The sequence below is a fragment of the Vulpes vulpes genome, chromosome 14 (genome assembly GCF_048418805.1).
Source record: "Vulpes vulpes isolate BD-2025 chromosome 14, VulVul3, whole genome shotgun sequence".
In the NCBI taxonomy this organism is placed as follows: domain Eukaryota; kingdom Metazoa; phylum Chordata; class Mammalia; order Carnivora; family Canidae; genus Vulpes; species Vulpes vulpes.
Genome location: NC_132793.1, coordinates 90,148,171 through 90,171,295, shown reverse-complemented (window position 1 = coordinate 90,171,295; position 23,125 = coordinate 90,148,171). Strand labels below are relative to the sequence as shown.

At 48.5% G+C, this 23,125-nt stretch overlaps 1 protein-coding gene across 1 annotated transcript in view; it reads right to left on the bottom strand.

Moving 5' to 3' along the window:
• Positions 1–252: 252 nt before the first annotated feature.
• Positions 253–23,125, bottom strand: part of IGF1R (insulin like growth factor 1 receptor) — a 296,482-nt gene continuing 273,609 nt past the window's right edge. Inside the window, exons 17-21 of the mRNA XM_026001628.2 lie at positions 22,712–22,822; positions 18,859–19,018; positions 14,179–14,308; positions 8,682–8,816; positions 253–816 (exon numbers count right to left, since the gene is read on the bottom strand). Of these exons, the coding sequence (XP_025857413.1) occupies positions 435–816; positions 8,682–8,816; positions 14,179–14,308; positions 18,859–19,018; positions 22,712–22,822 (918 nt within the window). The 3' untranslated portion in view covers positions 253–434. The remainder of the gene's footprint in view (positions 817–8,681; positions 8,817–14,178; positions 14,309–18,858; positions 19,019–22,711; positions 22,823–23,125) is intronic.

Below are 23,125 nucleotides of genomic sequence, written 5' to 3'. Positions count from 1 at the left end.
CTGATCAAAAGGGTGTCCCAGATGGACTTGCGGCAAAGGTTTTTCCATTTTGAAGCACAAAGAAAGAGAAAGGGGAGAGAGAAAGAGAGAGAGAGAAATGTGAGAGGGAGGGAGGGAGACAGGTCTGAGAAGAGACGGGGAGTGAGGAGACTCGATTCTCGAGTGTTCTGTTGCTATTAAGTGTTGTCATTAAGGTTCTTGAAGGCCCATGTCAGTTAAGGGTTTGGGTAGGGAAATAAAAAGCTGCTTGCATATTGAAAAAAGGAACATCCCAAACGTGTTTACTGCAGAGAAGCCGTCTCCCGCGGGCAGCATTGGCAGTTCTGAAGATCCACTGAGGTACAGGAGGCTGTGGCTAGATTGTTAGAACTCCCCCCCCACCCGCCGCCCCGCGTGCACACGTTACTGTCTGCACGGGATTCGGGCTCCAGGGATCAGCAGGTTGAAGACTGGGGCAGAGGCAAGGCCCGCTCGTTCTTGCGGCCCCCGTTCATGTGCGCATAAGGCTGTCTCTCATCGAAGCTGGCTCGCAGGACCAGCACGCCAGGGCCTGGGCCGTTCTCGGCCTTGTGTCCTGAGAGTCTGTCAGGCAGAGGCAGGGACGACGAGGAGGCCGAAGGGTCCAGGGGGACACTCTCCATGTTCTCCGGCTCCAGGTCCAGCTCCTCCGGCTCGGGCGGCTTGTTCTCCTCGCTGTAGTAGAAGGAGACCTCCCGGAAGCCGGGCTCCATCTCGTCCTTGATGCTGCTGATGATCTCCAGGAAGGAAGGCCTCATCTTGGGGTTGTACTGCCAGCACATGCGCATCAGCTCAAACCTATGGTGCACACAGACAGGAGATGGGCCGGGCTGCAAACGGGATGTTCGCTGCGGTCCCCCCGCAACTCGGGCACCCCGATGGCACGGCAGCTCGGAGCCTCTGCCTCTCCCTCCTGGTGGCCCGAGCGAGCAGCCTTCCACTTCTCCCATCTGCTCTCACTTCCCCCCGGGACTCGGGCCCTCTGTGAGACGAAACCTAAACTCTCGTTTCCAAGAAAGCACAGATCCAGGGCCACATGCAATCTGTATGGTGAGAGCTCTAAGACATAGGGGGCGGGTGTGGCCAGGTTTCGGCTCCAGTCGTGGTCTCCGGGTCCTGTGATCAAGCCCCGCATCTGGTTCTGCACCCAACAGGGGAGTCTGCCCGACACTCTTTCTTCCTCTGGCCCTCCTGCCACTCTCTCTAAAACAAATCTTAAAAAAGAAAAACAAAAACCCTACACAGCCCCAGGCTGCACTGAATTGAGTGACAGTCCCAGGGGAGACCTGCAGCCAGGGCCCCACCAGGCAGGGAGGGCCAGTCTGTGCAGGAGATCCCCCACCCCCCCCAAGCAAGGGGCAGGCGGAGACACAGCGTGATGCCCAGGCTGGGTCTCATCTGCTGGGCATGATGGCACCAGGGCTGCCAACCTCTGAGAAGCCCTCAGAGTCAAGTGGACCACCACCAAGTCCTGGCAGTGGGATGGAGCCCCCCACTGGAGAGCTGGAGGCCTCAGGCCCTGAGCCAGGGGTGGAAGGGGTGCTTCTTACTGAACCACAGGACAGAGAGACCCAGCTTAGGAGACCTGGGGAGCAAAAAGGAGGGTGATGGCACAAATATCCAGGCTGGCCACAGAGCTGGACGAGGCCATGGTTCTGAGGAGGAACTAGCCAGTGGCCCTTCTCCTGTGATCCTGAAACAAAAGAACCTGCGCTTCTACTGCCGTTCTCGCCAGAAAATTCTATTCTCCATTTTGTTTGAGAGATTCTAGCTAGAGAGATGTTTTTTTAATAAAAATGGCTAAATGGAACTCTCCATTTTTAAGAAGCACAGAACACCCCAAATTGGCTTCTCGTTTCCTGTTAGACTGACCACTAGCTTATGTCTGGCCCAGGGGAGAAGCCAGGGGAGAAGGCCTGTGGGACACAGAAACCAGCCTGCAGGGAAAGCTTCTAAGCTAACTACCTTGAAAGACCTGGGGGGAAGGGGTCAGGTGGTGGAGGGCAGAGTAGGTGACCTTGAAGGAGGGTGGGAACAGGAGCAAGGCTTTCTGCTTGTGCTGCTGCCTGTTCCTATAAATCACGTTTTATTGGGACAGCCATGCCCACTTGTTTACATATGTCCAGGCTGCTTTCAAGAGACAAGTTCTAGTTGAGTGGTTGGAACACAGACCGTTTGGCCTACAAGCCCAAAGTATTCGCTGCATGGCCCTTTACCAAAAACATTGGCCACTGTGCTCTAGCAGAAAAAGCTCTGGACAAAATATGAAGGCTGACTAGATTTTCCCCCTCCCGACAAAACCACCTGCACCTTGGCCATGCCACCAGTCCTATGGCAGGGCTGTGCTTCGGTCGATGCATCCACTGGGTGGCTGGCAGGCAGGGTTTTACGCCGTGAACTACTTTTAATCTTCACATGTTGAGAAGTAGGCACCTTATAATATATCCCCACTTTGTAGATGAAGCAGTGGAAGCACCAAAACATTAAAAAAGTTGTCCGAGGTCCCCAAAGCAGTGAGGGCGGAGTGGGATGGAGTTCTCAGGGAAAGAGTAGGGTTGTGCTTTGAACACCACCTGCCTCAGGAAAAGAGGCATTTTCTCCACCTCAATAAAGGCAAAGGCAGTCCTCCTAGGAAAAGGGCTCCTCTCCTTCTGTCACACGTGCTGTGGGGGATTTGCACTGATAAGCAGGCAGCTCCTGCCTGGGGGCAGATGGCCAACAAGCCTTCCCTGACCCCCCATCACTGCCTAGGACCCCCCGCCCCCTCCGCCCCACCAAAAAATAAATTGGGCCATAAATACAGGAAACTCCTCTCTATGGCTCAGCTGTGATTTCCTCTCCCGCTGACTGACTCATCCCTGAGTAGCAGTGCAGCCAGGGCCAAGAACATGTGAGGTGCCCTGGCTCAGGGTGGCTGTGGTAAGGGGTAGGGTGGGGGGAGGGGGTGCTAGAGGTGCCACCAGCCAGGGAGCGACTGGCGTGACATCAACACATGGGCCATGTGATGCTTTTCTCAAACCACTCGAGTCACAGCCCTTCCAGGGCTGCCCATAAAAGGAAGCCTTTTTTACTCTGTAGGATTTGAGAACCTTGTTTACACTATCTCCACAAGAAAACTTTCCAGTAGACTCTAGAAGGATTTATGGGCTGATTAAACTCCCCTTTAAAAAAAAGCACTTTTTACAACTAGGTCGCTCTGTTGAGGCAGTGCAGCTCTTTCCCGGATGCCCCCTTGTGGGGGCGGAGGGGGGTTGCGCAGGCCCCTCACTTGGAGATACTTGCTGCCCTACCCTGTGGGGAAGCTGGTAAAGCCAATTCACGGAGATGGGGGGGGGGGGGCAGGAAGAATCCCAGGGGGCAGTGTGAGGCCCACCCCCTCCCAACCTGCACACAGAGGGGCCTCTGGATTGCCACCCTACTCGGCCCTGTTGTCATGCGCACAGGCTGGGAGCAGAAGCCAAGGTGTGAGAGGCGGCCCAACCTTGGTCCATGTGACCACTGTCCCAACAAAGACCAGATTCCAGAAAGACCCCAAGGGGCTTGGTATGCCCCTCCTCTGCCTGACTGTCTCATGAGCCACTTCTCTGCTGGGGTTGGCAGTGCGACAGCAGGCCTGCCTGACCCCTCACCCCAGGCCACTCTGCCTTTGGACCCATATCAAATGCAGGGCCCAGGTACCACGGGACAGCCCATGGTCGCAAGGTTAACCGGGCAGGAACAGCCATTCTTGACTGGATTCTATTCAAGTACCCGATTCCCAGAAAACCAGCACAGGATTACTAGGGATGAGGGATGAGGGAGCTTTAGTCAGCAACAGGAAAAAGCATGTCTGAAAACCGCAAAGCAGGGGTGCCTGGGTGGCTCAGCCTTTGGCTGAGGTCATGATCTCTGGGTCATGGGATGCTCAGCAGGGAGTCTGCTTATCCCTCTCTCTCTGCCCCTCTCCCCTGCTGTACTCTCTCTCCCTCAAATAAAATCTTAAAAAGGAAAAAAAAAAAAAAAAAAAGAAAACTGCAACCCCCCCCAGCCCCCACCCCCACCCCCACCCTCCCAGAGACTACTGAATCTGTTTCAGACTCCTCTATGGGTGACTCTCAAGGCAAGAAGTTCAAATTCCTTCCTGAGCACCGGATACTGAGGCCCACCCTGGCCAGGGTCTGGACATGTGACATTGCAGAAGTTTTCCCCAAAATGATCTGGCCTCTTGGCTTATGAACCCATACAGGTCTTTGCTCTAGCTTTATCCTGCAGCATTAGAATCTAGTCCTTCTGCCGCCGGACTTGTGACAGCTGGGGCTGTGCCTTATAGTCCTGTCTCTGGGATGTCCGCAGTCAGCACCTAGCCACAGGGACTCAAGGACATTCATGGTCCAAATACAGAGTCATAAGATGAGCTCTGTTGTCAATTTGAAATGTGGAACCACCAGCGAACCACAAGCCAAATCTGATCTTATGCCACTTGTTAAATTAATTCAGATTGAGTTCGGTGTTTAGACCCTTAAGCCTGGATTCTCTGTGGCTCTGGACCATGGAGCCTTTCCTCTAAAGCCTAAGTGCACTGTGCTGTTGAGGGCATGGGGACTACTGGGCACTCCGGGGTGGCCACTTCCCCTGCTTGTGGGCATCGCCAAGATAAGGATACTGAGCTGAGGACCTCCAGCGGCCACTGCACGCCGCGCCCCCACATTACCCTCCCAGTGCGGTGGTGCTCGTTCAGACCCCTGGAGCCACACCACCCAAGTGGTTTCTCTCCCACCTGGAGGCCCAGCAGGGCTTTTGGGCAACTCCCAGGAGCTCGGTGACTCTCTTCTCCTCTGGGAGAAACAGGAATCCATTCTTTCATCACCTATAATAAAAGAACTCCTCTCCCAGAGCACTTCTTTACCTAAACTCATCAATAAACTCAGGACACAACAGACACTCCCTATACAACCAACTAGGTTCCTTTCATTTTGTTATTTTCTCAGAAGGGAGAACAATTTGCCACGGGGGTTCTGGATGACAAAGCAGAAATGCCTCGTGAATTAAACATTTAATATCTGACGGTAACCTCTCCGTGTGAATTTCCTTGTCACTCAATGCTGGGAACAGGAAGTATACTGCCTTTCCCATGGCAGGGGGGCTGCTTCCCAGGCATATTAAATTAATATCAAAACTCCAGTCACCAGAAGGTAGATCAACTTTAGGAGTCCTGCAAGTTTTTCAGAGGCCAACATTTTTCCAAGTCAAAGATAAAGCTCAAAAACAATACTTCTCCTCTCATCACCCCCAAGCCACATGAATGAAACACACACCGGCTTTCTCAGACTATTTCTAAGCTACTACAACACCACGGATTCCAGCCACAACCTCTATTCTGGCACTCCAGACACTTGGATGCAAATTCAATGGGCATCACTCCTCATGCTCCATTAGTTAGATTTTTGCTCAGAAGGAAGATTTTTCTTATGATGGGCTGACAAGAAGACAGTGACCATACTGTTCAGACAGAACAGTCACCTGTGAGGGAATCTGGGAGTCAGTGGGGTATGGTAACCAGCCCCCACAGTGATCCCCACCTCCTGGTAGGCCCCCTGCAATCTCCTCTCACATCAGGAGGGCTGCCCCTGATCAGGCCATAAAGGACATTGGGGCTTCTGCTCTGCTCTGCTCTGGAATCATTTACTCTTGGGCAGGGTAGGCAAGCTACAGGCCCATGGCCCAAATCTAGCCTATTGTCTGATTTTGTAAAGCCTACGAGCTAAGAATGGTTTTTACATTTATAAATGGTTGAAAAAAAAATAAAAATAACAGTAATATTTTGTGACATGAAAATTATGGGAAATTCCAATTTCCAGATCCCCAAATCAAATTGGGCCATAGCCATGCTCATTCACGTGGTATCTGTGATTGCTTTTGCACTAGAACAGGGGTGAGTAGCTGTCACTGCAACTGTATAGGCCCCTGGAGCTGAAAATATTTCCTCCCTGCCCTTCTAGAGGAAAAGTTTGCTGAGCCCTGCTCTAGAAGTCAGTTGCATGGCACTTGGCCACATGAGTGGGCCACCTTGAAAGGGGGTCTCAGCCCCAGTCAAGCCTTCTGATTGTAGCCCTGGCTGAGAGACTGAGCCGGAGCCATCCAGCAAAGCTGTTCTTGGGTTCCCAGTCTTCGGAAACTTTGTGGGATGGTAAATGCTTCTTGTTGTTTTTAACTATTAGGTTTGGGATAATGTTGAACTGCAGTAAAAAACTGGTACAGGCCAGGAGAGGGAGCGTTTCCATGCTAGGCAAGAAAATGCACTGCTTTTTTGTTTGTTTGTTTTACTAAAAGACCTTCTGAGGCTCTTCCATCTTTGGGTCCTGAAGTCTAAAGAAGCTAACTGGGTCTCTTCCATCTCTGGGTCCTGAAGTCTAAAGAAGCTAACTGGGTCTCTTCCATCTCTGGGTCCTGAAGTCTAAAGAAGCTAACTGGGTCTCTTCCATCTCTGGGTCCTGAAGTCTAAAGAAGCTAATTGGGAAGGTTCTGGAGGGATCTGGGAAAACTCACTGTCTCCCCACCTGTCTCAGCTACCCTCCCGCATCCCATATGCACTGCCCTGCCCCCCCCCCCCCCCCCCGGAAAAGTGGAGCTTCCTGTCACTCATGGGCCTACTCTATGCCCCATGTCTAGGACCATGCAAATTTCCTACTCTCGGCCCTACTCAGATGACCAATGGATTCCCCTGCCCCCAAAATGGATGCAGAGGTGAAAGGACGCTGCCTTCCCTACAGTGATCTTGGGTCTTCTTTCTTAATTCCATGCAAGCTGTCCAGGGGACAGAACAGGTTTCAGCTGAGCAAACATTCAGAAGCAGCAGTTACAGAGTACAGGGCTCAGCTAATGCACTCCAGAAGTGCAGGGTGCTGTACCAAGTCTCCTCCAGCCTGCGGGCCCCGCAGCTGCACAGTCAGAGCCACGGGAACAAAGCCTCCCATATCTACATGGAGCTTGGGAATTCAGCTTCGGGTCATGACAAGGTGTTTTGGGAAAAACACACAACCTTGGTTTGTTGACGGACATTGGTTTCTGCTTCCCAAGCTGTGGTCGTCAGACCCTAAGATGCTCCCCAAGATCCTTGTTTCTGAGGTAAATGCCCTGTGCAGCCCCTCAACCAGATGTGGGTTGGACTAAGGAAGATGATGGGATTTCATTCTGTTAGTTTTCTCATCAGTTGCCTCTGAGTTACCCAAAAGGGAGATCATCTTGGGTAGATATGGCTTAGTCAGCAAAAACCAATGGTAAATACCCCAAAGAGACAGGTTCTTTTGCTGGCTCTGAAGAAGTAAGCTGCTCCAGGGAGAGAAGACCCATTCTTTGGGAGGACCCCCATCCTGCAGCCACGGGGCTGAATCCTGCTGACCACCTGGAGGGCAGGTAAGAGGGAGGCCCAGAGCCTCAGATGAGGGAGGCCCCACCCTACGTCAGATGTCAATCTGATGAGACTGAACAAGGGGCCAGCATACCTGTGTCTGGATTCCTGACCTGAGGAAACTGCTGAGAGATTCTGACAAGAAAAGCTTTCATGAGGGTTGAGGCCTCAGTTTCCCTGCTAGCCACCCAAGATGCATCTGACTCATTTGCAAACCAGCACAACACCCTTAGGCCTAGCCTGAGGCAGTGTGCACTGGAGGCCTGGGGCATACAGGTAGGTGGCAAATCCAGGGCTCCTCCACACAGACACAGACACACCTTGACAACTCCTCGGGGATCTTCCTCACATGAAGCCAAAGACATCCTGAGAAGCACTTGTGGAAAATCCCTGAATTGGTCCCGAGGTACTACTAGTGGTAGCCTCCCTTCCACCCTCTGGGACCCAGTGGCCCAACCACAGAAAGAACACCTTCATACCCTCCTCTGACAGACAGTTAGGCCCTCCGACCTCTGCTGACAGGGGGCGGGGGGGGTGGGCATCGGGAACACTCTGCCAGGATTGGACAAATCTCAGGAACAAGAAGCTTGTTTTTGTTAGGAAGTGGAGTGAAGTGATGGATCTGCCAGTGCCCCACGCTGTGCGTGCCCCACGCTGTGTCTGCAGGGAGGTGAGCTGAACTGAGGGCCAAGTAGCCCATGGGTCCCTGGAGGAAGCCCCAGAGTGCATGTGGCTCCCATGCTTTATGACTTTTGCAAACACTCAACAAAGAAGAGACCTGAGAGGACCATGGTGGCGGTAGCGGCAGTGACGTGGGGCAAGAGGTCTGAGGTGTGCCCTACATGGCGTGCCAGGAGTGCCACCATCACACTGTGTACACAGACTGGAGCATTCTTTCAGGCCTGTGGTGGCAACAGGCTCTGGAATTTGGGCTTCAGAGCACTCAGTCCTACTGTTGCCGCCTCCCCCCACCTTTTAAAACTTTGCATGGACAAGATGGGTAAGGATTGCTTTGGTTAAATACTTCACAGAGATGTGTGGCCTGAGAAACTGCAGTGCTGACTGTTAAAGTAAAAGGGAAGTGAGGGGAAACTGAGGTAGCTCCCCAAAGGCACAGGTTTCTTCCATCAGGATGACCCTCTTCTAAACGGCCCACCAGGCATCACGGCACCTGCCAGGCCAGAGACACAGGTTCTCAGGACCACTGACCCCCTGGGTCACTGATCAGGGAACTCAGAGGGTGATCCCGGGTGGAGGGGGCCCAGGAAATACGTACAGCATGTCGGGGCAGTTGTCCGGCTTGTCCAGAAGGCCGCCCTCCATAACGAAGCGAAGGACTTGCTCGTTGGACAAGCCCTGGTATGGCTGCTCAGCCAGCGTGGCGATCTCCCAGAGAACGACCCCAAAGGACCTATGGTAAGAGAGGGAATGTGAGGGCTCAGGAAGGGAAGGGCAGACCACATGGCCCTCTCCTTCCCAGCGTCCCCCTGCCCGGGTGCTGAGCAACTGCCTGCTGTGTGTGAGCCCGGCCCCGGCTACACATGGACCTCCATCTTCACCTGTTGCTGCTCATGTTTCCTGCAGGGGAGAAGCAGCCCTGGGGCACAGTGGAGGAAGCTGAAGTGGAGGGAGTTTGCAGGGTCCCCTCAATGACAAGGAAGCACCTAATCTCTCTCCTGGGAAGCCCAGGCAAGCTGAGTTCAGGGCCTCAACAAAGCCACAGGCCCAGCAGGACTATCTCCTAAATGTGCTTCATTCTCTAATCAAGGGCAGATCCCCAGGCCCCTGCTGGGACAGTGGGGCAGTGGCCTCAAATCCACCCTGGGACAATCAAATACCCAAGGAGATCTCGATGCTGGCTGCATAGGAGAGTTTTTAAAACACACTGATGACTGACTGCAGTTCTGATGTCATTGGTCTGGGGTACTGGGAAGTTCCACGGGGATCTCCCAGGTCCAGTGGGGCTGGTGGGAAGAGAAGGCCATGGGGGCTGGGAGCTGCTGGCCTGTGGAGGGCTTAGTCTCACAGCATGGAAAGTGAGGGGGGCAGCGCCAGCTGGTGATAGGGCTCCTGAACAGCCAGGCATCCTCAAGCAGGGTTGAGCTGTGGGGCAAAGTTCTGAGGAGTACATTCAGGAAGGGGAGCTGTGAGCGACTGTGCCATGCACGCACTCCTGCCTGCTGGTTTACAAGATCCAACTACTGGAAAACAAATTAAAACACACAGGCACACACACAGAAATTTTAGGCAGATACTGTTTAGAAAGGCAATGTTGTAATCTGCCAACTAAAGGTGCCTTCCCAACGCACACTGCCACCTTGTACAAATTTTCCTTGGTCTATTTGCCTTTATGTTTGGTTCATTTCAGCAGAATAAAGCAGGCTCGGCAGCGGCAAACAGCCTGAGGGGCTTCTGACAGGACTGTGGAAAGCCATGGGTGCTGGCAGAGCCGCACCGAAAATTCTGGGGCCGGCACTTCCCGCTGAGAGCTCTCGGATCCTGGCTGGGAGCCTGCAGGAGGAGGGCCTCGGACTCTGTACCATAACGTTTTATTCACAGCTTCAGCTAGAGCTACTTGGCCATGAACAGTGGCCATGAACAGAAGGTTTCTGTGCAAATGGGTACCAAGAGTAGATGTTAGACACAAATAGGATCTTAGCTGAGGATGGACCCACCCAAAGTCCTTTTAAATTTCTGGTGACCAAAAAATAGCCTTTGTGTTGTACAAGAGACCTAGAAAAGCCAAAGAGCCGGAGGCCTAGCATGGCCTTCAGAGGCCTGGGCTTGGGGCCGCCGGCTCCTCCATCGGCTATGGTGGTGGGCCTCCTGCAGAAGCAGGCCTGGTCAGGTAAGCAGCTCGCCCCGGAGGCTACTGCTCCTCACCGTTGCATCCATAAGGCGATGTAGCTCTAGACATGACAAGCCTGCTGTTCTTACTGACTGCAGGCCTGGCCTGAGGGATCATCTGAGAACACAGTTTCCTCCCAGACCCACTTGCACCCCATGGGCTCTCCTAGGGGTGCCAGCTGCTCTCCAGAAGTCCGTTCTCACTCTGGCTCCCACATGGACTCCTTCAGCCCCAACTACTCTGGCTCAAGCTCCCGGGTACTTGGCTATCCATACACTTCATGAGTCTCAACCTGACATCTACCTCACACAGTCCCGCTCTTCTGGCCTAACATGAGCAGTCAACCCGAGGCCATCCATGCCTCCGCCTCCTCAGAGTCCACTGCAGTGCCCATGGTCCTCCTTGGGCCCAGAGCACTCCTCTGCTTTGGCCAACACTCTACTCCGTACAGCATTACACTCTAGTGAACATGATCTTTGTAAATGACAGCGCTAGGTCACATTCCTGTGTCACTCTTTCTTCAAAAGCTTTACATGTCTTTGTAGAACCTCCAGGATCAGGCCCAAGTACCTCACACAACATCGGAGGCCTTACTTGGTCTCTCTCTACCCTAGCCTCCTCTCTCAAGGAGATCCCACCATCTTCCACAAGCACCAAGTGCGTCCTGCCACCATGGCTTCCCCAGCATTCCTACTGCCAGGAGCCCATATCCTTATTGCTCCATAGGTGACAATTTGTACTTTAGGGTGTCCCACAACCCCATCTCTTCTGGCCAGCCTTCCATGACTCTAACCTGTCAGGATCCCTGCCTCTTCTCCATAAGACTTTATCCGTCAAGGACAGGGAGTGTGTCTCTGATCACCCTGTTCTTGTACACACCGACCATTTCCTGGGCCAAACCAGGTACTCGTGATCACACCCGTGAAACAACATAGCAGGTAACAGGCCCAGCTCTCCATAAATGCTTTCCCTGGGGTGACTCTTGTGTGATGTCAATGTCACTTGTTAGCAAGGGCCACTTAATGCTGGAGTCTGATCATTCCTCATGGGATGTGACCAGCTGTATGAAGTCCAGTGTATGGAGACTGAACCATGTCTACCCAACACCAAGAGGCCAGGCCTCGTGGCACCACTAGTTGTCACAGGAGCCATTTAAACATTTATCAAGTCACTGCAGATCTCATAGGGAGTGCAGATAGACATTCCTAAATAGACTTCACCTCACAGATGGAGCAACCAAAGCCCAGAGCTGTCCCATGGTTTGACCAAGGCCACACAGCCAGTCAGGAATGCTAAGAAATATGCAAAACCCACATGTTTTTCAAAGTAGGAAATTTGCAATGAGGCACTGGTACAAATATCTTCACAGAAAACCAAGGCATGAATTTTGTAGATACATTCCATCTTTAAACATTGGACAAATGCCTTTGTGTGACATCTATTCTGATTACAAGCATGGATTTCCCCAGAAATGGTACAACTTGTTGTGAGTCTCCCATGTCAATACAAGTGCTGCCTGGGGTCCACATTCAGTAACTGTGCCTCTGTGCACCAATACAGGATCACGTCAGTGTCCCACCCAGCAGCAAATCAAGACCTACAGAGATATCTGTGTTCCCTGTTAACATTAATTAGCTACTAAAGAAGCAAATGATTTTGATTTTAAGTGGGGTGCAATCAGTTCCGGATATTTGTGGCAGTTTGGAAACCTTAGTGAGTCAAGAAATAAAGACTGTTGTAGAATGACTCAGATGCACAAGAAGGGAACACACTATGGGTTCCATCTCCCTAATTCTGTGCTTGGGTTCCTCCAGGCCTGGAGGGCTGCTAGTGTCTTCTAACCCAAAGGAACCACTGACAGGGACACAGTGCCAGGGGAGCTGTAGGGGGAGCAAACATGGTGCCCAAGGGCCTGGGAATAGAATCTCAAAGGACAGCAGAAAAAGTGGAAATGTCCAAACTAGAGAACAGATACCATTTCCTTGTGACTCCAAGGTGTCTTGCCAAAACACAGCAGGGTATACAAATGTGTCACAGAGAAGGCCCAACGGATGTCACCAGGAGGGCAACATAAGCACAGCATGGGCAAGACTCACAAAGAACAAAGATATCTTCAGAAGTAGGGTGGTCTGTTTTCATGAGGGAGGGAGTAAGCAGTCCCTGGAAATGTGAGTGAAAGCTCAACAACCAGCTGCCAAAGATGCTGTGGATGGGACTTGAGGGCTGGATGTGACCACAGAGATACCTCCCAAACCTAAGATTCTGGGGTCTGTTTTACAAAGTCAAATAAAACTCTTTGCAACTCTTTCTAGATTTTCAACTGTTTAGGAATGAACATGCCATTGAATATAATCTAAAATAATTTCTGTTCCTTTGACAGGGAAAGCTTTAGATCCTAGGCAGCTGAGAGACCTTCTCTATTCGCCAGTGTCCTGGCTGGCCTATCCTACATTAACCTCAAAGGCCGTGTTAAAAAAAATCTAAAGCACCCTTAATGCCTGAATATTGACTGGAATGAATACCAAATACCCACTCTTGTTTATATACACATATTATTGATTGATAATGTCTATGCTGTCATGTGAGAGAAAACTGGCAGGGAATACCCTATATGTCCCTTTGTTGCTGCTTGTTGCAGTCATTGCTAACTACACTTTGGGGAAAAATTAGCCTGGAGTTATTAATAACTCCAGTTTTATCTTCTCATTCTGCCCCTCATTTTCCCTGGCTCTCACAGTTTTTTCTACGTTATCATACTGTAAGCTGACCTCAGAGTTTTTGGAGGCATGGCGGCTAGAATAATCAGACACATGAACAGACCCAGGCCTGTCGTCTCCCCATCATCTCTACAACAAAAATGATGGTGAGCACTTTGATTTGACAGCAAAGAGGTAACTATGTTGGACAGGCTGATTGCAAAACAAATCTCATACGTGAACTCGAGAAGTCACTGCACTCTGCTGGGTCATATTCAAATGCTATTTCCAATTTGCACCTGTCTTCAAAGTAAGATCCAAGGCCCTTGAACCGTGAAAGGTTCACGAGGTTAAAAAAAAAAATGATGTCGGTCACTATTTAAATACCTCCTCTATGTGGTCATCCAGACAGTAGGAGTAAACAACTACCATTTCTGTAACACACCAGCAGTGGGATCTCCTGAGAGGACAGCCAAGAAACTGGTTGACGTGCCAGAAGGTAGAAAACTGTGAGAGCCAGAGGGTAGATGTGCCAGGATCTCAGCCTGCCAAGGACCTCGGTTGTTGTATTTGAGAACCTGACCTCCTCTCTGCAATGTTGGTGATGAATCACAATAAACGGCACTACTCAGAGTCCTCTACATTCCTCAGCTGGTAAGCTTTCTACCCCAAGGTACATTTATTAAGGGAGATATTCTGCTTTCTATACCATCCCTGTGTCAACACAGGTCAATGATGGTGCCCATTGAAAAAGGACAGACAGCAGATAGGTCCAACAAGAAAATACATCCAGACTTATAATCTTTCAGTCTAAATAGAGTAATGTCTGCAATCTCAGGTTTTAATTAGATGAGGCACACACACACACACAAACACACATCTGTTGGGAAAGATAAAATGAGAGCAGGCAGGCAGGGGAGAGGTGAAGTTCTCTGCCATGTCCTGGCTCCTGGTATCCTGGCCACTTAGTGAGCAGCTAAGGACTGAAAGAGATGTTGGTCCTATAAATTCTTTAGATCCAACAAATGCCCATGGTCCTTAGCTGGCCCACCCACAACAGGAACCCTTAGAAATGCAGTAGTGTGACCCACATAACACTTAGCCAAAGCTGGAAATAGGCTAATGGTGAACAGAAAACATGAGAAAAATAAAGCCCTCGGGACTGAGCCAATGGGATCTGTGGAGGCTGGAGTGCTCCATGCTTGTGTTATAGGAAAAGTCTCTCATACCAGACGTCAGAGTGAGTGGTGAAGACTCCATCCTTCAGAGACTCAGGTGACATCCAGCGCACAGGCAGCAGCCCCTTGCCTCCTTTCCGGTAATAGTCTGTCTCATAGATGTCTCTTGTCATACCGAAATCTGTAAGGTAGAGAGAAGGCACCCGAGTGATACGCTTGGAGCAGCTCTCAGGGCAGAAGCAAAGATGTCCTGCCACTGTGGCAGGGAGGGGGGGATATGGATGCCCATATCCAAGGGTGAGGCACACTTTAAGGAGGCTGGACCTCAGTGTTAGCGATTGTATAAGGCAGAATCAATAAGGAATGACTGATTTGATTAATCATGTGACAAGGAAATACCAAGAAATCTCTGCTTTCAAATATGTTTATAATTTGACTCTTTAAAAAAGCTAATTCCTGGGGCACCTGTGTGGCTTAGTTGGTTAAGCGTCCGACCCTTAGGTTTCAGCTCAGGTCATGATCTCAGGGCTGTGAGATTGAACCCTGTGTTGGGCTCCACACTCAGCAGGGAGTTTGCTTGAGATTTTCCCTCTTCCTCTCCTTTTGCCCCTCCCCCTGCTCTCTCTCTCTCTCTCAAATAATGTCTTTTAAAAAGTTAATTCCAGGATGCTTGGGTGGCTCGGTGGTTAAGCGTCTGTCTGCCTTCGGCTCAGGTCATGATCTGGGGTTCCTGGGATCAAGTCCCACATTGGGCTCCCATGGGGAGCCTGTTTCTCCCTCAGCCTGTGTCTCTGCCTCTCTCTCTGTGTCTCTCATGAATAAATAAAATATTTTACAAAAAAATTTAATTCCAAATAAATAGTTAATTCCTTTATTCATTTAAAATGAGAAGCAGTTTACAAATTATCAAGTCTTAGAGTTTATCAAGAAAATATATACTGTGTAGACCAAAGGACATTTTTCCTTTTTTAAAGATTTTATTTAGGGCAGCCCAGGTGGCTCAGCAGTTTAGCACTGCCTTTGGCCCAGGGTATGGTCCTGGAGATCGATCGATCCCCGGTCTCAACGGGGATCGAGTCCCACGTTGGGCTTGCTGCATGGAGCCTGCTTCTCCCTCTGCCTGTGTCTGTGCCTCTCTTTCTCTCTGTGTCTCTTATGAATAAATAAATAAAATTAAAAATGAGAGACACACACAGAGAGAGGCAGAGATAAAGGCAGAGAGAGAGACGCAGGCTCTATGCAGGGAGCTCCATGCAGGACTCGATCCCAGGAACCCGGGATCACGCCCTGAACCGAAGGCAGATGCTCAAGCGCTGAGCCACCCAGGCATCCCAGACCAAAGGTCATGTATACGTGGTTTTCAAAGCTGGTGAAATAAACAAGAGCATGTTGACTCTTATTTACTTTGTAGCACTGCCCCACTGCCAGAGGAAATAAAGTAGTTTTGCCACTTATTAAGGGGGAAAATATTGAAAGTACCAATTCACGGGGGGAAAAAGTACCCGGTAAGATGCCTTGGGGATGCTATTTACTAGGCCCCTGGAGGCCCTCAATAATGTTTTCAACATAATACTCCCACTCATTTTTAAAAATTTCTTCCATTTTCCATGTCTCTAGAAGATGTCACATAATTACATTTGATGGCAGGCTTGCTTTATAATCCTAAACTATTGCTTCTTTGTCAGATTCTGATTTTCCACTCAATCATATAACCTTTTTCTTCCAGGGACTCTTCTGTTTTCCTTCCTAGGAGAAAGGGCTGCTCTCCTTTCTAAAATGCTCATTCATGTCTCTATCTGTGCCACAAAGTGGTAAGGCTACAGAGCAAATTCAAGGAATAAATTTCCTTGGACATTAAGCAACACAATTTACTTGTACTGAGCGAAGGGCCATCAAATTGCCTCTGGTAAAATTACTTGTCATGTTTGTAATCCATGAGACACTGGGCATTGGGACAACAGAGTTTTTGAACCCTAGTGAAGAATCAAACTGAAATGTTGAAGTCTTATCTCAGAATTACTCCAGTGATATGCAAACGAGAGTACTTGCCTTTAATTGCACAAGAAGGAAAAGAAAAGAAATCCCAGAAAAAGAACATGATCTATTTCTGAACACAAAAGAAAATTTCAAATTTCAAATTTTAGTGAGAAAAACCACAAGTACAAAGAAAATGTCACTGTAAACGTACCACCTGGTTAAATGGCAAATATGGTCCTTGCTGATTTGGACTTCAAATGGCAAGTGGCACAATAATAGCTCTCCCACCGTGAAGTGGAACCAGGAAGAAAGTAGCATGAACTGAGCTCCTACATGTGCCAGGAAGAGGGTGGGAAACACGACGTCAATGACTGCAGGAACTAACACCTACTGAGGACCTGCCTCATGCCAGGCATGCATTTGGAGCTCTCCTGAACCTAGTTCTTTCCACCATCTCATGGCTTTGCTATATCAGCAGGCCCATTGCAGAGGGAAAGAAACTGAGGCTCATAGAACTTCAGGCACTTGCCCCAAGTCTCATCTGTTATTGGCAGAACCAGAATTTAAGCTCAGACCTTCTGGGTGCCCTACAGTTGGGGAAGGGGCACTGGTTGGCATCTCCATGGGAACAATCTGATTCTCCACAGAGAAGGGAAGGGAATGGAAAGGGAAGAGGAAGTGAGCATGGAGCACAAAGAAAGCCCAGACAGCAGCCAGAGAGGCTCTTCTCAGAGAGGCTCATCCCAGAGCATGAAGGCCTCCCGGGCTTCAAACACACCAGATGTGTGGATGCTTCAAAGGGCCAAATCCAGGGACACTGTTGACTCCTGAATGAGTAATTCTAATGACCAAGGGATGTTTCCTCTATGATATGGTTCCATTCATCACCTCTGTCTCTCCAAATGAGAAATAAAGACACTCACCCATAATTTGATAATCATTCTAGGGGGGATACTCATTATTCACAACTAAAAGGCCGAAACAGTTCATTCAAAAACTGCTAAAGAAAAAAATTACTGCTAAAGAAAGGTGAGCATTTCCAGAACAGGATAGTTCAAGAATTAGACAAAGAGGTTAGTCTTTTTTTCCAGTACTTTGAATGTATCATGCCATTCTCTTCTGGACTGCAAAATTTCTGCTGAAAAACCAGCTTATAGTCTTATGGGGTTTCCCTTGTAGGTAACCATTTTCTATTGTCTTGTTGTTGCTTTTAAAATTCTCTTAATCACTACTTTTAGCCATTTTAATTATTACATCTCTTGGTGTAGAACTCCTTGGGTTGATTTTGTTGAGGACTCTCTTTCTGCTTCCTGGGCCCATTTCTTTCACCAGATTGGGGAAGTTTTCAGTCATTATTTCATCAAACAATTCTCTTCTCCATTCCCTATAATGTGAACATTGTTATGTTTGATAATGCTGTTGACTTCCTCTAACCTATCCTCATTTTTTGTTCTTTTATCTTTTTTTCCTGTTCCATTTGGTTGCTTTCAATTATTCTTCCAGCTCACTTCCTCTACTTATTCCCTCTAGTATATTTTTAATTTCAGTTATTGACTTCTTAACCTCTAATTGGTTCTTTGGTATATTTTCTATCACTTTGCTGAAGGTCTCAATGAGATCCTCCACTCTTTTCTCAAGCCCAGTGAGTGTCTGTGTGATCATTACTTTGAATTCTCTATCAGGCATATTGCTTATCTCTGATTTGTCTAGCTCTGTTGCTGTGATTTTGTCCTGTTCCTTCATCTGTTCCCTCATTTTGTCTAACTCTCTGTGTTGGGAAAGTCAGCAAAAGCCAAAGAGGTTAATTTTAAATAGATTTCAGATGTAAAGTGTCCCCCTGCAGTTTCTCAGGATAAATATTTGATGTTTTTCTGAGCCATCATCATCTCATAGTAGCAAGATAAAGGTCCTGGTAAGAGCAGGTGCTTTCCTGAGCATCCCTGAGGATGTGTGTGTGTGTGTGTGTGTGTTTGTGTGTGTGTGTGTGTGTGTGTGTGTGTGTGTGTGTTTAATCAGGGTTAAGAGATCAAAGCAAAGCCCAAATCTAAAGGCTGAAATGAATTTCTAACTATCACCAGAAATGCAATCCAACTCCCTCTTTTGGTGTTTCAATAAGTGGTGGCAAAAAGAGCAGGTTGGTTGGTTAAGTATTCTAAGTGATAGGTCAAGAGTTTACAGGTTGGCCAGCCCAGCCTGGATGTGAACCCCAATAAGCAGTGATCTTCCCTTCCCTGAGGGATTGCCACCTCCCTGTCATTGCTCCTGTTCTGTGTAGGGGCTTCATCATTAGGGGACCTCACTTCTTATAAAACTCCATGGACCAATGGGAAGACAAAGCTCCTTTCAAGCTAGGAAAATTGGGGGAACTATTGGTAGTTTTGGTGGCAACTTTTATTCCCAAGTCAAAATCACCTTGAGGATATTGCCTCAATTATTTTTGTAACCAATGCTTAGAACTGTTCTGTCAAGAAATGCCTTAAATGTCAAGAGAGGCTACCTCAGCGATCACAGCCTCAATTCACCCTTGCCCACTACTTGTTCCGCTGTGCCCACATGTGCTTTCAGGGTCTGAGCCAGCCTGGCCAAGTTTGTGATTGACTATCAACTGGAAACAACCACATTATTCCCAAGAGCAAGACTCTGGACTCATGGGATGCACTGGAAAACCTCTCCACAGGTAGGCTAATGCCAACTTAGTCTCTGAAACACGTGTGAGTTTAGTCCTTGCTCAGATCTGGAAAGCTAAGAACATACCTCCAATTTTGACTGTGAAATCTTCGGCCACCATGCAGTTCCTGGCAGCAAGGTCTCTGTGGACGAACTTGTTGGCGTTGAGGTATGCCATGCCATCAGCAATCTCCCCAGCCATCTGGATCATCTTGCTTAGGCTTGGAGGTGCGAGGACTGGATTATTCTGTTGTATAGGAAAAATATAACGTGAGAATTTAGGAGTTTTTCCCACCCTACATTCTTTTAGGATATGCAGATCCATCTTCGTTCAATCTGAGCACCACAGGTCATTCTGCTAAGAAACAGGACTTGCTGAAAAGGAACATATTATTATGGAGACCATAGCATCTGCTTCGTGGTAAAGTCATGCGCTTGCTCACTGACCACATCACACAAAGCTGCAAGGAGAAACACCAATTAGCACAACTTGGGACCAGCATTTTCTATTTTGGGTAGGGCAAGAAATTATTTAAAGTGGCACTAACAATTTTTGATATTAAAGAATTCTTAGTTACTCAAATTTTTATTAGTTCATGCATTTCTTTTATTTCTATAATCAAAGTACAGGTAAAAGGAGGGAGAAAATACTACAAAAGCTATGTGGGAATAAGCAAATATGTTTCCCAAATGGACACTGTAGGCTTTATATCTCATATAAGCATTATTATAAATTATTTGATGTTTTTCTTTCTCTTCAACTTCCTTCTAAAGTACAAAAATATCAAGGTTAATGTTTTCACCTTACAGTGTGGCATTCCTTGGGTTATTATTTTTCTGTGAGCACCAAGGAAAACAGACACTTGCCAATTAAAGTCCAGGTGAAGGGGATCCCTGGGTGGCACAGCGGTTTGGCGCCTGCCTTTGGCCCAGGGCGCGATCCTGGAGACCCGGGATCGAATCCCACGTCGGGCTCCTGGTGCATGGAGCCTGCTTCTCCCTCTGCCTGTGTCACTGCCTCTCTCTCTCTCTCTGTGACTATCATAAATAAATAGTTTTTTAAAAAAAAAATAAAGTCCAGGTGAAGCTTATTCTGGAGGGGGCTGAATGTAAACTAGTGACTAGTAACATGGATAAGCATTTTTTTGCAGAGAAGGGCAACATACTGGCTTTAGAATTAAAGAGAAATACCTCCAAATAATAATAAATCTATTTGGAAAAACGTTTATATAAAACATGTGCCCAAATCTCTCCATCCTAAAAAAAAAAAAAAAAAAAAACCAAAGTCAATCAGCTTGCTACAGTTGAGATGCTAACTACCTTTTACTTGCATTAGCACAATTGATTTTAACTCTGGTTCCCTGACTACGAAGTATCTGTCACAACACGGCAAAGCCATGTTGCTCTGATAGGTCCCACATGCCACCTTCCCAGCTCAAATTCTGTGGACCATGGGCAGAGCATCCCTGGGTGGGGTCACTGCTGGGACGATGAGCTGGGATCACGCATGCAAAGTGCCTGCTAGCACCCGGCCAGGGTCTGTGTTCAGTGGAGGGTGGCTTTGCCCAGTGATGTGCTAGTTTCTGTTGAAAGCTGGCTTCTAGAAGCAAGGTAACAGCCCTCCAAGTATTTCCTGGTTAGTTCCCTACACTTGATATACATGTACATTCTGAAAAGACTATCAACACTACCTCTGATGATTTAAAATACTTACCACTGAGTTTTCTGGGGAAGTGATATGAAGTCCCCAAGGGTAAGCCCCAAACCACTACTATCTTTTACACAGGAGGTTTGTTTGTACAATTTTTTTCCCTCTGGACCCACCATTGCCTTTTAACCTTTTTGGGGCTCTAGATATGCATGGAATGCAAGGAAATCTGCAGGTGAAATGTTAAGTTTACACTCATGATACTTAAGCTGTGGAGTATTAAGTATATGTGTTTACTAGAAGTAGTCATTCATAATTAATATGAAAAACAGAATCAATAAAAGGAACCAAGTTATAAGTATCGGAAGAGAGGGCTGACATTTTGTCGGTTCATGGTGCTACAGTGCAGTTCTTTCAGACATTTTAGAGAGCGGAAATCTTTAATTTGCCTAGAGCTACTGAAGACATGTATACACAAACACCCACATTTAGCAAAGTAAATGAGCAAATCTTCACTTGGGGAGAAGATGCCAAGTAGAATATAATGAATCTGCAGGACAAGCATGTGTATTTTTATACTTGACATGAGTTAGAAAGAACAAGTTTAAATCTGACAAATCTAAGAGTGAATTTTAGATCTGAAAAGGACTTGGGTAATTATCTTGTCCAACCCGCTTATTTTACACGTGAGGAAACTGAGGTGCAGAGGCTCATAGCGGCTGCTGGAGGACTACAGAAAGCCAGCAGCGAGAGCCAGGACTCAGATGACGTGTTGCAGATGTTTATTCTGTGCCTGATGTCGGGGATGCAGAGAGTGAGTGTTTCATACTTTTCAGAGGTGCCTTGAATGAATCTGATATGAAATATGCTGCCACATATCTAGCCACCCATCTGATGAAGCGTTTCTCCTTTGTACTGGCTTGTGTGTTACAAAAGTGAGCCCGGGAAAAGGCATTAAGATCCAGGGGAGCTGGGGACCCATGCTGGTAGAGCCTACCAAGGGTGGGTGTATTGTAAATCACCCTGCTCTTGGGGCCCTGGGCCACATGGCCACACTTGGCGTCATGACCCTCACAGAACCACAAGCATCATCTGCTGTGAATAAAGGAAGCCACATGTGAACAGGTGCTTGGAATTCAAATTAAGGAACTACTACTTGGGGGATAATTAAGTTTCAGATTAAAAGAAAAAAGATTAAACAGAGAAAGGCTGTAGAAATTCAAGAGGGGTAGAGAAAGGGTGAAAGTGAGGACTTTAGACCCACCGAGGAGGCCCAGTGAGAGGCAGATGTTGCTGGGATTGTTTATTTACCAGTTTATCCTCAGAATCCCCTCACTTACAAGTCATGCTGCCATATGCTAAAAAGCTGGCTGGTGGGTTCATGCTATAGAAGGGGAGATACCACGGTGACTAATGGAAAATCACATAGGACTTCAGCAGCTTTAGAATTTGAAGTTCATAAAGCAAACTGATCTTTTTCACAAGATGAATCAGGGACGGCAGCTGAGGCGATTATCATTCTGCCTTGGGATTGAGCCTGATATGTGGATGCAGAGTTTGAGAAACAGACCTTCCCAGTCTCAGAGGCATAGACTGTTGACAAGCATAGGGGAAGGTAGGTGTGTGTGTGTGTGTGTGTGTGTGTGTGTGTGTGTGTGTGTGCGTGCGCATGTAGGGGGCTTGTGAATGAATGGATGTCTTGCGCACAGAGCTGGGTGGGAAAACACCCCAGCACAAGAATCATGTCAATCTAACATTGAACTTTGATAAGCATTTATTCAAAGGCTTCCTGCCACAAACACTGACCCCTGACCTGGGGCTGTACTCGGGATGAAAAGCTGAACACGATGGGGTGGAAAGGCAGTCCACCGAGGGAACCAAAGAGGAGAAAGTCCGTGCTGGAAGAGAAGTCAGCAGAGGAGGAGATAGTTCCTACTGGCCAGGTAGGGGCAGGAAAGGCTTCAAGGAGGAAACAGCTCTGACAAGGGGTCCACAGGTGGAAATCTGGTAGTGTTGGCAGAGGACAGAATGCGGGGTGGGGGGGGGGGTGGTTGGAGCACAGAGGGGTCAGGGAAAGAGGTGTTTGAGGAATGGCAAGTGCCTCCTACAAAAGCTAAAGGTCTCCCTCTAGTCAGGGAAATCTTTCACATAAAGGACCTACAACCAAGCGAGCAGCAAGACACATTTAATGCTGAAAGTAAGTGGATTTAAAAACACTGTATCTTCTGGAGGAAGGCTCCAAAGAAGAAAAAAAACAAATAACGCACAAAGTCAGTTAAAATCAAAACTGACCTCTATTTCTGGCCTCAGAGACCTGAGATAACTTTTGAGATCCCCTCGTGTCATCAGTTCCATGATGACCAGCGTCGGCTGGCCCTGGGACACCACACCCAGCAACCGCACCTGGGAGGAATGGCAAAGAGAAGGACTCAGAGGGTGAGGTTGCCCACAGCTGTCCCCACCCATGCTGCTCGGACTATTGGGTGCTGGGACATGCAGAGCCCAGATGAGCAAGTCACAGGGGCCTCCACTGGCTGGTGTCTGCATCCCATCCAGAACCTTCCCAGGCACAGATGTGTAAGGGCAACAGTGAGGTGATGGGGAACTCTGGAAGGCAGGGAGGAAGACACCAAACCCCCCAAGTGAAGCCACAGACACCCTGTGCGGGGGCTCCAGTGAAGGGTTCTCCCTCTGTCAGGTTCTGGC